Below are 16,342 nucleotides of genomic sequence, written 5' to 3' on the forward strand. Positions count from 1 at the left end.
ATATATAACCACTCCATAGCCAATAGAAATCACACTCAGGCAATTTATTTCACCTGCTCATCAATCAAAGCCGCTTCTCAATTTCCCATAAAAGAGAAAAACCATCTCTTTAATTTCTTCCTGAAAGACACTGATTTTGACTTCTCCTCCTCCCTTAATACCACTGGCAGTTTATTCCATTCCTTAGGTCCTATTCTCCTCAATATCTGGCCTCTAGTAACTGCCATTCAGCAATCCTTGATAGATGACGGTTCCAGGTGAATTTCATTTTCAGACCGTAAACAGCGTGATGAGGGAGCACAGAAAATCATACATTTTGAAAGAAAGAAGGAAGGAAACTGGCAAAGGAGGAGGTGGCAGCAAGTAATGTGTGTGGCTCACTAACTACTACCTGCTGGCAGGAGGTTATGGTGCAGGAGACAAGAAAGCAAGACTGCATTTGGTGGGTTGTGGTGGTGACAATGGCCCACCTCCATCTTCTCTCTATAGGAAGCAAAGGACCTGCTAGGCTGGGGACAAGAGGTTGCAGCGACACTGGGCCCAAGGTTTGTGGCATAAACCCTGTGTGCCTATAGCTAACATTCTCCCTGGTGGCAGCAGAGGGAGTGGGGCTGATGGTCAGAGCAGGGCTGTGTGCAAAAGCTTCCTGTCCAATCAAAGGATTGGCTGGCCTTGTGTACTTACATGTTTGTGTCTCCCTCCATCTTCTTTCTCCATGTCTTTGTGCTGCTCTTCATATTTCCTGTGGGATATCTGGTTGCTTTTGTTTCAGCTGGTTCATGTGCTGAACATGGTGACAGGGAGTGTCCACATCTACCCAGTAACAGAGGATGAGAGCTTGCAGAGTCTGAAAGCTCGGATTCAGTCAGACACTGGCATTCTGGAACAACACCAGGAGCTGCTACAAGAGGCTGGACTGGCCTTGCACCTCCCAAAACCTGCTGTGCAGTGCACGATGGACAGCAAGGTGAGGCAACTACTGATTTTTTTACTTCTCTGACCTCTTTTCCAGTAATCAGAATTAACTAGCCCAATCTGTACTAATGTGTCGACACACTTATCACTGTTTGGATTAGTAGAAGCCACGTTATCTCCTCTATATGGATGAACAGCAGGGTGTAAAGAAGCCTAGTGGTACCAGCAGTGGGCTGTGGACCTGGAAAACTAGGGTTCAAATCCTGCCTCTTCCACTAACACCCCTTTTGACCTTGGGCAAGCAATTTCAGTCTGCACTGCCTTAGGTAAAAGTTGTCCCCTCTTGTACCTGAATGTAACGCGCCTTAATATTTTATTTATTTATAGCATTTGTATCCCACATTTCCCCACCTCTTCGCAGGCTCAATGTGGCTTACAATACATCGTGGATAGTGGAAATATAATAGAAAAATAGGCATTTAGTGTTACAGAAAATTTTGGTAACATGATAATGATAAGACATGATAGTAGTCTGACAAGCAGATATTATAAGACATTTCTAACTACGTGTGGAGGATTTATGTATATGTATATTCACATTGGAAAGCTATCTAAATCTAAAATTCAAATCTATATAATTTCCCTCCTTAAAAGATGAAAAAAATTCATGCTTTGTACTCACTCAGCACCAGGGAGTAGTCGAGGCCATACAGCCCTCTCAGGGAAGACCCCGTGCCTTTACCTGCTGCCATTTTCTTTGTTTCTATGGAGTAGAAGATGTTGGCCTAGTTCACTGCAGTGTGATATATATGAATTCTCCTCTTTTCTGTACAGAATGATGGAAGGAAGCTGGAACCAGACCTGGTTTTTCTGTTTGACAATAGCAAGACTACCTATGAAACACAAATGTTAGTGCGACCCCACCCAGACAGCGTTAGCTGCATCCGTAAGTACAAACTGTGAGCTCTGTTAGTATAGCCACATATATTCATAGTTTTTGATCATTTTCTCCTGGTGTGTTTCCAGTTCAAGAGCCAAAGAAAAGTTTGACTTATTTTCAACTGCGAAGGGTGTGGGGCCAGCTTTGGCACACTATTCGGACGATGAAGGAGGACTGCAGCCGACTCCAGCAAGGACAACGAGCCGCTATGTAAGATGCTTCTCTATTGGTAGTTGATTGGTGGAAGGTGGATGGACATGTTGGGGGGGGGGGAGGGGGAGGAAGATTTATAACAGGACACCTGTGGGGAAAAGCCATCCAAAATAATGATCTTAGATAAAAGTTCAGGTATAATTTCAACAACAAACATTTTAATGAACCATTGTACATGAAGCTAGTTTTTCTTGAAATAGCTTCATCTGTGATGGTCCATTAAAAATGATATTGTTGAAAATAATACTTGTTTCATAAAATGTGTGCACATACTGCAGTTCTGCCTCTGCTGCACCCAAACTATGTCCCCTGGAATGCCTACTACTACTGCTATTACTACTAATCATTTCTATCGGCCTACCTGTTTGATGCTGCTTTTAATTCCTAACTTGTCACCTGCTCGTAACCTTTATCTTGTCTTCCTCTCTTCAATAGTCCCTTTTCCCTGTGTGTCCTATCTGTCTGTCCTACCCTTATCCCTTATTTGTCCTGTCTGCCTGTCCTGATTTAGATTGTAAGCTCTTTTTGAGCAAGGACTGTCTTTTCTTCATGTTCAGTTGTGAAGCGCTGTGTACGACTGGTAGCGCTACAGAAATGATTTATAGTAGTAGTAGTAGTACTATAGCACTACTAGAAGTACGCAGCGATGTACAATTGAACATGTAAGAGAGCTTACAATCAGGACAGACAAAGGGGACAAATAAGGGAATTACTTAAGGTGGGAATGATAAAACAGACAAAGGTACTGAACAAGTGAATAGGGGTTAGGAGTTAAAAGCAGCATCAAAAATGTGGGCTTTTAGCCTGGATTTGAAGACTGACTGAGATGGAGCTTAAGTCTAATTGGTGCAGCAAGATAAAAGGAACGGAGTCTGGGGTTGGCAGTGGAGAAGGGTATAGATAAGAGATATTTACCCAATGAACAGAATTCCCGGGGAGAAGTGTAGGGTGTGTAGGGGAGGAGTTTCTACGGAAGAGGCTTGATCAGTGGCGTATCTACTTTAGTTGCCACCCGGGGTGGAGCACCCCTCCTCTGAGCAAGGTGGTACGTGGAGTAGGTGCACGGCTGTCGGCTCTGCTGGTCTCTTGGAACAGGAAGTTGATGTCAGAGGGGACAGGGGACCGGCAGCTCCATGCACCCCCTTGCTGCCTGCACCCAGGGTGGACCGCCTCCACCGCTCCGCCTTTGGTACGCTAGAAGGCTTGATAGATCCATAAGCAGCAAGGTGCAAGAGAAATGCAGATCACGAAGGCAAGGTTTCCTTATATCACAAGTTTTTGTTAAAAAGCCTGACGTGGCCACATTTTGTCCAGCTAAGGGCTGCATCGGGGGGTTAACACAGTAGAGGGAGAAGTAGCAGCAAGGTCCCTCTAAAAGGTCAGCCACTGGTATTCCAACCAACCAGCAGGCACAGTTCGAGTTCACAGCATATACAGATCTCCATTTCTCTTGCACTTTGGAATGCTTAAATCCATGGTCTACATAAATGTATATGTACATAAAATTACCCCTATTACGCACGTTGTCTGTCCTTGCAGGATGAATCTGCTGCGTTACAACAGCACCCTCTCCAAACTGAAGAATTCCATGGCTTCCAAGTCCCAGCAGTTGAAAGCCAAACTGGATTTCTTCCGGAGCAGCATTCAGATAGACCTGGAGAAATACAGTGAGCAGATTGAGTTTGGAATCAGTAAGTACAAGTCTCTGTGTCAGAATACTGCACTTAATGCAATGACTTCACACTCTGTCTTTATTTTATGTACCAGTCTATTCCCCTTGGTAAATCCTTGAATTTGGGGTTCTGTCTGTGAGGTCCCTTCCCTCTGATAACACAAGCAGATGAGTTTTTCCCAAAACAACTAATGTGCTCTTTATTATCAGTGATATATCAGATACAACCCCAAACTAATAAGAGCCAATCATAATCTATGGTGAATGCAAAACCTTACTTTTTTCTCCTGCTCCCCCCACCCCCCACCCCAAGGCAGTTTTCAAATGCCAAGGTTACCTTGACAAATTTCAGTTTATCTAAGTAAACCACTTTGCAAACTGGCCTCTGAATATACAGCTCACAGTTCATTCAACTCACTCAGCAGAGAACAGCCCTCTGTTCCTTGATCCACCCCTTCTATTGCCTTTTGCTTGGCTGGCATGAATGAGAGAGGGGAGGGTGAAGTTTGACAAGACAAAATGAATGTTTGGGAAGATAACATATGGAGAGAGAAAGGGAGATGAGGGAGGGGGAGGGATGGAGAGAAAAGTGTGGACCAGTACATGTGTGTGTCTTTCTGTCACCCCCCCCCCCCCCCCCCCCCCCCCCCCCCATTTGAAACTTTTTCTGTCATCCCCTGCCTGTTTTTCTCTTTCTTTGCCCATGCCATGATGGTAGCAGATCAGGCACCATAAAGTAAGAGTGCTTCTCTTTTATCCCTTCTACCAGTGGGAGAGGGGACAGGACAAGGAGAACTATGTGTTGTAAACACTGTTCACTCTAGCCTAAGCAGAAGTCCTCCACCTACAGTCCTGCCAGTGGGGGGTGCTGTTTCACTATCACATTTTCAATAGTGAGGGACAGGCAAGCTGTGCAGAACTCCAGAGAACCTGCCTGTCCTTAGCAACTGAAAGCACAAAAATGAAGCAGCGCTCCCCACTGGCAGCAGTGCAGTTGGAGGACTCCCACTCAATTTAGAAGGGACAGTTGTTGTAAATGAGCTCAGAGGCTGGCTGCAGGGGACTGGGCCCCTGGTAGTTACCTCAGTTCGTCCTTGTCCTCAGCCAAGAAAGTCCCTTTATCTGTTTTATTATACATAAATGACTTTTAAAAGAATCCCTTAATCTATTAAACATGTTCCACTAAGGGTTTTGTCTCTTGTGAATAAGAGCAGTGACAAGGACCAACTTTGTCTTATACATCTTTCTAAAATACAGGCATTTAGAACTATTCCAGGTGTCCTTGGTTTGCTGTACATGGCCTTTCTGCATTGTGTAAAATCTGAACCTACCCCTGCCTGGATTCTGGGAGCCTTCAATACAAATTTCCACTAGACTTATCAGATTACTTTTTTTTTTTAGCACTGATAAAGTTTCCTCTTTCTCCTCTGCATTATAAATTATCAATGGTTCTTTTACTATTATCAGTTCCCTATCAATCTTTGATGAAATCCACTTGATCCCTGTGCACTCTGGATACAAGAACCATATTGAATCCCATGGCTAGAATTTTACTGTCATAGTTCAAGAGGGAACGAGTCCATAGGTATTGTCTTTAAAAGGACTTTTCCCCACCTTCCCCAAAATTAAAGCATTCAGCAAAATTTCTGGAACTGGTTTTTGTAATGGCACATAATAAAAAAAAAAATACTTGCTAATTCTGAAGTCAAGCTGGGATTTGTCAAGGGCTTGATTCAGTAAATGACGCTGAAAAAAAATTGACATCTTGCGCTATTCTATAAAGGGCGCTTCAGGATGAGCGCTCTTTATAGAACAGCATTGGGCATGGCGACTTACACCAATTGAAACAAAGTGTAAATCCAGGCACAGAAGTTGGGCATGCATCTGCCGTATTCTAGAATACTGCGTGCAATTTTCTGGAATGCTCTCTTTACAGTTGCGCATGGATACACTTAGGCGCTATCCTGTAACTGGTTGTGTAAGTGTATTTCCGCACCGATCTGCCGTTTCAGCACCTTGCATCCATTAGAATGCATTTCTGCGCCAAAATTTGGGTGAAGAATTAGCGCCTAACTTTAGGCGCTATTTTTTAGAATTCTTCAGTTAGCTTCTAGAAACCCTTCCTTTCCTGTACACGTCTCCACTTTCATTCTGAGAATGGCTGCCATTGCAACTGCTATAGCTATTGCACATCCAATCTCTGTCTACCGTCATATATGATTTTCTTCAAACTAATCTAATAACGTTTTCAGATTTCCAAAACTGAAAGAATAATCTCATATTTCAGAAGATTCCATATGTATTCCCTTGGTCATCAAAGATTTTGCTCTCTCCTCTTCATCATTCTGCTTTTAGGGGCCCTTTTACAAAGGCGCGGAAGGGCCTACGTGCTTGCAGCACTTACCAAATTGGAATTACCACCCGACTACCGCCTGCCATGGGTGGTAATTCTGAATTTGGTGCATGCCAAAAATACGTGGTAGAAAATAATTTTCTATTTTCTACCTTGGGGGCGTTCCCGGAAGTAATCGTCAGTTGGCTTGTGCTGGACGGTTACTGTGTGGGTAATGCGCGAGCCCTTACTGCTAAGTCAGTGGGTGGCGTTAAGGGCTCAGGCCATAAGTTAACATGCACTGGTTTTCATTCTGGCGAAAGTCCATTTCCTGGCCCCCCCTCCAAAAACCCCCCTTTTTTCTAGACGCACTCACACTACTGCAGGCCACATTTTGGCATGCTTTGTTAAAGGACCCCTTATTTTTTATTTATATATAGCTTCCTTGTTACATTCTGGACTAGAAGCTGACTGAATTTTGGTTTCAGTTTCACTTTTGGTGCTGAAACCGGCCCCAAATCTTTTTTTTCTGCCTGGTTTTGGTGTTTTGGCAGAAAGGTTATTTTTAGGTCATATTTTCAGTTTCAGCTCAAAATGACCATCTGTTTTTGGTGGAAGACAAAAATTTGTGTTTTGTCCCTGTGATACTGTGAGCGAGGGTTGAGGGTGGGTCTTTGCAATAGCATGGCAGGACAAGGCTGTAAACATAAAATAAGTTCTTTATTAAACTTCAGTCTGAGGCCTGTTACTTCACAGGCTCAGGAACAAAGATAACGTCTCTTTACTTCAGAGAACAAAGTCTTAACCAAGCCCGTGGCTGACAGGGCCAAAACACAGTCCTTAGCTTGTGATTGCCATGCCCCCAACACAGTAAGTTTCTGTTCTCTCTATCTGGGTTTCCAGGTCTGGCCCTAACCAGACCTCAGAACAAGGTTTACAAGTCTTAAAATCACAAGTTGGTTTACCTCAGCCAGGTCACAGTAGCTAGACATATGTCGTAAAGGCGTATGCTGGTGCTTCACTTCTTCCTTCCCTGGGCCTCCTTAATCCCACTCTGGCCCTACCTTTTCTACTTCTTGTTCTTTGTTCCTGCCCTTTCAGCTTCACCCCTTCCATCTCACTTCCTCTGTGGGCAGGACTAATGGTTTTAAGGTGGCTGAGACTACCTGAGGGACTATCCTTAAGGGTAAGGGGCAGTGTTCTATAAACACCATCACAGTCCCATTTGTCTCCCTCCCTCCCTCCGAATAGGAGTTCCCTTTCTCCCAGACCATCCCCCACTCCGAGTGCCTCCTTTTCCACTGGTAGGCCTCTATGGGCCATTCTTACAATCCCTGCTGGTCTAGGAGTGTAGTTGGGACAGGAGCAATCCCCAGCTATTCCTGCCCATTCTGACTCTGCTTGCAAAATGTCTGCCATGACTGGGGCATCACTCTTAGTTGCCCTGAGGACTCTAGGTATTCTTTTTATTTATTTATTTAATTATTTGATTGCATTTGTATCCCACATTCCCCCACCTATTTGCAGGTTCAATGTGGCTTACATAGATTTGTTAACATTGTCATATCAGGATATCAGATACAGTTAGTAATGTGTAGCGATTAAGGAAGGGAAGAGGGAAGAAGGAGGAGAGTTGTTAGGGTAGTTATAGAAGGTGGGCTTTCATAATTGAGTGGGTTGGTGAGGTGGCTTAGTGAGGTTATAGGTTCTCATTGTAGGCCTTGTTGAAGAGAATGTTTTCAGAGATTTTCGAAAGATAGTTGTTTCTTTGATTGCTATTTTGTACTATGATTGCAAGAAATCATGTTATGATCTTGCATAACAGTTTATATGGTAAATAGAATGTTCCAAATAAATGCTTTTGATACACTATTTTTGCAGAAATTTGGGCTGATAAATCCACAGAGGTAACTCCTCAGAGGCCAATTCCTAAGGAGCTTATGACATCAGCTGTCACTTGGAGTGTGGTGCAAAGTCAGCAACTGTAAAAGAACCGTGGCTTTTATTTTCAGTTTTCATTAGCTGTGGTCCATGCGTGTGGAGGCTATTTTGCTTGGACGTAAAACATGGTCTTTCATTATTTAAATTATTATATTCTGGCTTGGATACTGTGGTTTTAGCAGAGTTATGCAGACTGCAAGATCTGACAGTCCCCAGTGGCCTTCACTGGTTCACATTCACACAACTAAACTTGAGTTTTTTGGCTTTGGCTGAAACTGAAAAAAAGCAGTTTGTTGGCCTCAATCCTGAATGGTTTCTGACCTTTCCACTCTTTCCCACATCTCTCACCTTGACCACTCGACCTCTCCCCCATTCTATCCCTCTACATTCCCACTGTTAACCATTCAACTGTGCAAGAGGACTTTGTTTCCCTGGTCATTAAAAAATGTGTTTAATTTAAAGCAGTGCTTCTGACACTGTTTTGGTCCGAGACACCATTTCCCAGCCAAAATCAATCTTGTGACCGCAGCCTTTTTTCTTCAGTATACATCACTTTGTAGTCTTGGCTGATTTTCTCCCGCAGCCCTGCCTTTCACTGAGTCAATGCAAGCTGAGTTATAGTGCTGTCAGTCTATGGAAGCTGATCACACCACTCTCTTGGTTTTGTAGTCATGACCCCATTTGGGGGTCACAACCCACAGTTTGGGAACAGCTGATTTAAGCAATCTTTTGTTAACTTCCACGGGTTGTTGACGCGGTCATCTTCACTAGCAGCATACCATAGAATTATAGTGCTGTCTCATGTCTATGTTTGGTTTCCGTCTTGTGCCTTAAGTCTTTTATATTTATTTATTTATTTTATTTATTTATTTATTGCATTTGTATCCCACATTATCCCACCTCTTTGCAGGCTCAATGTGGCTTACAATTCTTCATGGATGCAGGAGGTAGAAGAGAACATACAATTGGTTCTACAGAGGGTTTTGGGTTACATGGTGGTGAAATACATGATGGTTTTAAAGCAAAAGACATTAAAGAACATTTCTGGATATATTACCTGCCCATAATTAAAGGAGTCTTAGTGTTTGCACCTTAGTGTCTGGCCTCAAACCAGCAAGCTCTAGTCTGTACCTCCAGTCCTCAAGGTTGGTCCATTACTATGCAGGATACTGGCAATCATTTCCCCTCATTAGCAGAGGCTTGCATCTTTGTTGTCCTGCTCCCCTCCATTAGGAAACAGACTTGTGGCCAAAGCAATCACAGCAGAGGACGTGCCATATACCCCACAGTTCGTGGTTAAAGTGATTTTATTTTGTTTTTGTTCTTGGTTTTTATGTTTGTTATTTGCATATGTCATGCATTTTATTATTAGTCACTTAGAAAATTTCAGATTTGAGGCATTACAGTGTATTGAAGGTATTTCTGGTTGCATCTCTCAATACACTCTCTTTTGTCCTTTTCTCTCAATTCACTTTTGTTATGTTTCTATTTATGAGTTTATTCATTAAGCGGGGCTTTCGTACTTTATTAAAAGAGCACATAAATAGCATCATCAGAACTGTGCAGAAACTATCATCCTACACGATGCTGACATCTCTGACTGGCCTTCATTTTATTACTCTTGCCCATTCCCTCTCCTCCTTCCTCCTTCCTGATTTGCCCATATTTCTCTCGTTTTTAAATTGTTTCTTTCAGGTTACCTGCACGGCTGCTTTGTAACCAGCAGGGTTTGCCACTGTAATGGTAGTCATAGACCTTCCGTCCCTGGGTTGAGCATGTCAATTCCTTCTCTCTGGACAGGAGCTGGAAGCAAGACTGGCTCAACTATTAGGCAACACCAGACAGTTGCCTAGGGCAGCCGTTTTGAAGGGGGCAGCAATGAACAGCGGCAGTCAAAGCAAAGCAATAGTTGTGACAGCCCACAAACTCAAAAGAACCATCAGCTTGCATTTTTGTTTACAGGTAGAGTGGGACGTTCCAAGTAGCCATTTACCCAGGGTAATGGTTTTTGGAAATTACTTGTTCGAAATACCAAAAATCAGGAAGCAAAAAATCTAACACCAATCAGATGAAAAATGATATAGCGCTACTAGATGTACGTAGCGCTGTACACTGGACATGAAGAGACAGTCCCTGCTCGACAGAAGTTACAATCTAATTAGGACAGACAAACAGGACAAATAAGGGAATTACTAAGGTGGGAATGATAAAACATGGGTACTGAACAAGTGAGTAAGGGTTAGGAGTTAAAAGCAGCATCAAAAAAGTGGACTTTTAGCCTAGATTTGAAGACGGTCAGAGATTGAGCTTCATGTACTGACTCAGGAAGTCTATTTCAGGCATATAATAACATAGTAGTAACATAGTAAATGATGGCAGATAAAGACCTGAATGGTCCATCCAGTCTGCCCAACAAGATAAGCTCTTTTTACAAGGTATGTGATACTTTATATGTATACTTGAGTTTGATTTGTCCCTGTCTTTCTCAGGACACAGACTGTAAAAGTCTGCCCAGCACTGAATTTAACGTCGAAGCCCCTTCAAATTTACACTCCAGCCCATCCATATTTATTCAGCCACGATCAGGGCGCAGACCGTAGAATTTTTACTCTCCAATTACCGGTGTCGCCACCCAGTCTCCGCTAAGATTCCATAGATCCATTCCTTCTAAACAGGATTCCTTTGTGTTTATCCCACGAAGGTTTGAATTCCATTACCGTTTTCATCTCCACCACCTCCCGTGGGAGGGCATTCCACGAATCTACCACCCTTTCCGTGAAAAAATACTTCCTGACATTACTCCTGAGTTTGCCCCCCTTCAACCATGTCCTCTAGTTCTACCACCTTCCCGTCTTCGGAAAAGGTTTGTTTGCAGATTAATACCTTTCAAATATTTGAACGGCTGTATCATGTCACCCCTGTTTCTCCTTTCCTCCAAGGTATACATGTTCAGGTTGGCAAGTCTCTCCTCATATGGTTTGCAACGTAAATCCCATACCATTTTTGTAGCTTTTCTTTGCACCACTTCTAGTCTTTTTACATTTTTAGCAAGATACAGCCTCCAAAACTGAACACAATGCTCCAAGTGAGGCCTCACCAACGACTTGTAGAGGGGCACCAACACCTCCTTTCTTCTGCTGGCTATACCCCTCTCTATGCAGCCTAGCATCCTTCTGGCCACAGCCATCGGCTTGTCACATTGTTTCTTCACCTTCAGATCCTCGGACACCAACACCCCAAGGTCTCTCTCCTGAGTCGAGCTTACTAATCTCTCCCCTCCTATTCGATATCTCTCTTTTGGGTTTCTGCACCCCAAATGCATCACTCTGCACTTCTTGGCATTAAATTTTAACTCTAGAAACTCAAGACTCAGCTTCACACCCGCTGCATCAATATACTATAAGTACCAACGCTGTCATTAATGGCTAACCACTGCCTCACACATTGTGGTGGAGAAAACAAAGCTTCAGTAACGCCACCCAGCCAGCCCACAATTGGACTATAAGGCATGGGCACAGCGCACCATCATCCGGCTAAGAAAAAACTCCACAATTACTCCGTGTATTTAGGCATCCTTTATCAGCCCTTTATCCCTCCAATATTCTCAGTGACAGACTTGTGTTTATATTTCTTTGAGCACAGAATCCCACTCAACCTATAAACAGTTAATGATAATTCAGACTTTAGATAAATCAGTTCCCAGTATTTCAAGCCATACACCACTTAGCTTTAATCCATCCGAAAAAACACCGGCTTTCACCCAACAGGGAGTCCCTGTTTCGCTTCCGCTGCTTCAGGGGTTCAAAATTCAATATCAGATACCGATCCTGTAGCTCTGCTGTACTCAGGATTCCACCAAATCCATTAAATTTTAACTGCCAGACCCTCGACCATTCTAATTTTTGGAGATCCCTTCTCATCGTTTCTACTCCCTTCGTGTCATCTGCAAAAAGGTAATCCTTTCCTTCCAACCCTTCAGCAATATCTCTCACAAATATATTAAACAGAATAGGCCCCAGCACCGACCCCTGAGGAACTCCACTGCTCACCTTCCTTTCCTCCAAGCAGATTCCATTTACCACCCAGGGCCGCCGAGAGACTGAGCCGGGCACGGGGCAAGGCCACCCCCAGCTCCCCCCCCCCCCAGGATCGCTGCCACCCCGCCCCCGCCTCCCCCCAATCACCACTGCTGCTGTCGCCTTCCTCTCCTGCTCCCAGGCCGCCAGTGCTGCAGTTCCCAGTCTCCACCTACCTTTCCTCAGCAACTTTCTGTCTGCCATTCAACCCCCTTCATTAAAAAAAAAAAATCTCGCAATCGGCAGGCAGCGCAGCGCCTTCTGTGTGAAAGCAGCAGATCCCCTCAGATAGGCCTTCCCTCACTTACTGTGTCCCGCCCTCGCGGAAATAGGAAGTTACATCAGAGGAGGGCGGGACACAGTGAGTGAGGGAAAGCCTGCTCAAGCGGATCTGCCACTTTCACACAGAAGGCACGTGCTGCCCTGCCGATTGCGAGATCTTTTTTTTTATGTATCTGAAACCTTCTTCTTTACACCAAGACTCAAGCCACTTATTGAAATCCACTGTTTTGTGTAGTCTTTCCTCTCCCTTCCCCCATGCGGGAATTACTTCAGAAAAAGCCACAGTCCGAACCAAAGATTTCAGTCACTCCCCAAGCTTCTGGAACGCTCTATGTGCTGTAAACTTGCTATTGTTGGCCAGGTCATTTGTCCCCAGGTGAATTACAACCTCAGTATTTGAAGCCTTGCTCTCTTCTTGGATCACTTTGAGTATTTGGTCAGCACATCTGGTAGCTGAAGATCCTGGAAGGCATTTCACTAGGTTGGAACCCTTGAGCTGTGTTCCTAAGTTAATGCCTCTGATAATGGAGTCTCCGAGCAGTAAGAGTTTTCTGCTTTTCACCAATCTGTCATTGTTTGGGGGATGTTTCTTGGGTTGTGCTACTTTCATTGCCTCTGGTTCCACCACAGTACGTTTTTCAGCATCAAAATGATGCAGCACAGCAAAACTCTCTATACCTGACTGCTTAAAGTACTCTGTAACTTATGAACTTTAATGCAATACCACTCTGTATTTCTCATTCTGATAATGGCGATCGCCACTACGGCATAAAGTAAGCCCCATTGAGCCTGCAAATAGGTGGGAAAATGTGGGATACAAATGCAACAACTAAATAAATAAAAGAATTTGACAGGGGCAAAGGTTGGGAAGGTGAGTGCTTCTGTGTCACAGATCTTAGTCTGCCAGAGCCTACTGTTCCTCTGTAGTTTCATTCTCTGTGGCAGTGGCAAATTGGCTGGGAATTGAGTAATCCTGGGTGCTTTTTTAGTTGTAGCTAATTCTTTCTTGAGTTTCTTGATCTCATCTTTCAAAGCTGATATTTAGAGACAGATAGGACAAACTGTAAGGCCTCCAGATAGTTTGCTTTAGGATTAAAGCAGAACATGTATTGCACTGAATGAAGGTCATATTGATGATTCACAAGTGTAAAAAAGGTGAACTATGATAGGGGATAACAAGGAGTAGGATTGACCAATTATAGTGTAATGAAGATACTTGTCCCTTGATTGCCCTACATAAAGGGAGTTCACCAAGGGGTGGGACTAGGACACCAGTAACCTCAGTTACCAATCAAACCAAGTCTGAAAATGCCCAGCATAGCTCACAGCTCACAAGGTAAACAAGTTCAATTTTTTCTTTTACCACACAGCTCTATACAAATTGCCCCTCCTCCAGAGCTATGAGTCACCAAATGCTATGTAACCAAATTGATTGAATTAAGCCTCTGGCACTGAAATTCAAAACCCAATTCTAATAAACACACCTTTAAGAAAGACACCAGAGTCACCAGGTTTATTAAGTCACTTGGCACAGGTTCAATGCACAGTTCTAGAGAGCACCTTTAAGACAATTGCAGCATAAAAATATGAAATCACTGGCACAGAAGTTCAACACAGTTCAATTAAGAAAATACCAGTATAAAAATATGAAATCACAATGCAACAACAATTGTTAGTTATAGACAATAGGGTGAAGACAGATTAGAAATGTTAGACCTTCTGCAAGTGAAAAGAGGTTTTTTTTTTTTTAAATATGAGAGATAATAGAGTCAACAGTTTATCAGGAAGATTTTAAGACACAGGTAACCCCAGTTACCATTCAGACCAAGTCTGAAAATGCCCAGCATAGCTCACAAGGTAAGAGAGATTTACCCAGTGAACAGAGTTCCCAGGGAGGAGTGTAGGGAGAGATAAGAGTGGAATTTATTTATTTTATTTTTTTATTTAGATTTTGCTCACACCTTTTTTAGTGGTAGCTCAAGGTGAGTTACATTCAGGTACTCTGGATATTTCATCAGACTCACAGAAACAGAAGCCTGTGTGGCCACGTTGCTGATCTGCAAGGGCAGGCTTCTACATGGAATGTTGCTAGTGGAATAGCAACATTCATCCCATGTAGAATCTCAACTAGTAGCAACATTCCAGAATCTCCAATAATAGCAACAGCAACATTCCATGTAGAATCTCAAATATTTATTTAGATTTTGCTCACACCTTTTTCAGTAGTAGCTCAAGGTGAGTTACATTCAGGTATACTGGATATTTCTCTGTCCCAGGAGGGCTCACAATCTAAGTTTGTACCTGAGGCAATAGAGGGTTAAGTGACTTGCCCAAGATCACAAGGAGCGGCGGTGGGATTTGATCCTGCCACCTCTGGATTGCAAGACTGGTGCTCTAACCACTAGGCCACTCCTCCACTTGTAAATTAATAGGAGTTTGAACTGTATGTGGAAATGGATAGGGAGCCAATGAAGTGACGTGAGAGGGCTAATATGAACATAGCAACACTGGAAGGCCAGAGACTTTTAAAGGCAATCCCGAAACAGGAGTCCAGTTTTATCACAAGTTTCAATAATTCCCTGAAAAAGAGCAGCAGAAAAAAACTCCACTCTCCAGTATAGTGGAGAAAAAACAACTGCTCCAAAAGAAGGATGCATCATATCTTTTATCAAAACACTAGCATAGCACTCGCTCAAACTGAAAACTAAATATATATATATGAACAAGTTCCCAAAACTACTATGCACAGAAAAATGAAAAATAAGAGTATCCACTACTTGTCTTCAATAGCATAATTCGGAAAATAGCACAGTTCTACAAAAAAACAGTTTTGAAAATGACCCTCATTAGAAATATAACATCCTGGAAGCAGGGGGAGGGTGCCTAGGAGCCTTGAACGTAAGCGAGAGAGGCAGGAAGCTGAAGACTTGCCTTGGATACCTAATATCATAATGGTCCTGGCTAGAAGTCTTCTGCAGCACAGTGTTACGGTCTGTGATGAGGGGCTCTTGACCGTGCTATTTGACTTGCTAAATTGTTTTTCTAAATTCCTGTTTCAGCCTCTGAGAAACTTCTGTCAGCGTGGAGGGAGATGGAACAAGCAGTCGAGAAGTGTGGACAGGTATTCACACTGTACTATAATTATTATTTATTTATTTATATTTTGCTCACACCTTTTTCAGTAGTAGCTCAAGGTGAGTTACATTCAAGTACACTGGATATATTTCTCTGTCCCAGGAGGGCTCACAATCTAAGTTTGTACCTGAGGCAATGGAGGGTTAAGTGACTTGCCCAAGATCACAAGGAGTAGCAGTGGGATTTGAACTGGCCACCTCTGGATTGCAAGACCGGTGCTCTAACCACTAGGCCACTCCAAAGCTTCCCTCCCCCAGAGCATGTACGCTTCTCCCAAAGCACCCTCCTCACAAAGCTAAATAACATAGGGGCATGTTTACTAAAGGGTGTTAAGCATTTAACACACATTAATAAGGTACCTCATGACTGCATTAAGGCATATTGGGCTAGATTCTATATATCATGCCTAAAAAATCGGCGCCAAAAAGAATACACTTAGGCGTATTCTACAAAGTATGCCTAAATTTAGGTGTACTTTTTAGAATACGCTTAAATTTCCTCGCAGTTTATAGAATATACCAAGCGCCTGTCCATGTGACTAAATTTAGTCAGGGGCAGTTATGCCAAATAAAACTTGGCGTATTCTATATCAACGCACATAGATTTTAGAAACGCCCACGATCCGCCTATTCCACACCCATGGCCACGCCCCCTCTTCAACTATGCGACTTAGAATTTACACCCATCACATTACAGAATACGCTTAGACGGTTGTGGGTGTAAATTCTAATTAAAGCCAATTAGTGTCAATAATTGCTTCTTAACATCCAATTATCAGTGCTGATTGGCTTGTTAAGTAATTAAGTTGCGTGCACAAATCCAGAATACAGCCGGAT

General features: G+C 43.2%; 1 protein-coding gene across 2 annotated transcripts in view; it reads left to right on the forward strand.

Annotated features, from left to right (window-relative positions):
• IKBKB (inhibitor of nuclear factor kappa B kinase subunit beta) overlaps window positions 1–16,342 on the forward strand; it is a 96,059-nt gene that overhangs the window by 48,333 nt on the left and 31,384 nt on the right. For both annotated transcript variants that reach the window (XM_030202068.1, XM_030202069.1), the window contains exons 11-15: window positions 773–967; window positions 1,750–1,861; window positions 1,942–2,065; window positions 3,608–3,759; window positions 15,431–15,492. In XM_030202068.1, the coding sequence (XP_030057928.1) occupies window positions 773–967; window positions 1,750–1,861; window positions 1,942–2,065; window positions 3,608–3,759; window positions 15,431–15,492 (645 nt within the window). The remainder of the gene's footprint in view (window positions 1–772; window positions 968–1,749; window positions 1,862–1,941; window positions 2,066–3,607; window positions 3,760–15,430; window positions 15,493–16,342) is intronic.

The sequence above is a fragment of the Microcaecilia unicolor genome, chromosome 4 (genome assembly GCF_901765095.1).
Source record: "Microcaecilia unicolor chromosome 4, aMicUni1.1, whole genome shotgun sequence".
NCBI lineage: Eukaryota > Metazoa > Chordata > Amphibia > Gymnophiona > Siphonopidae > Microcaecilia > Microcaecilia unicolor.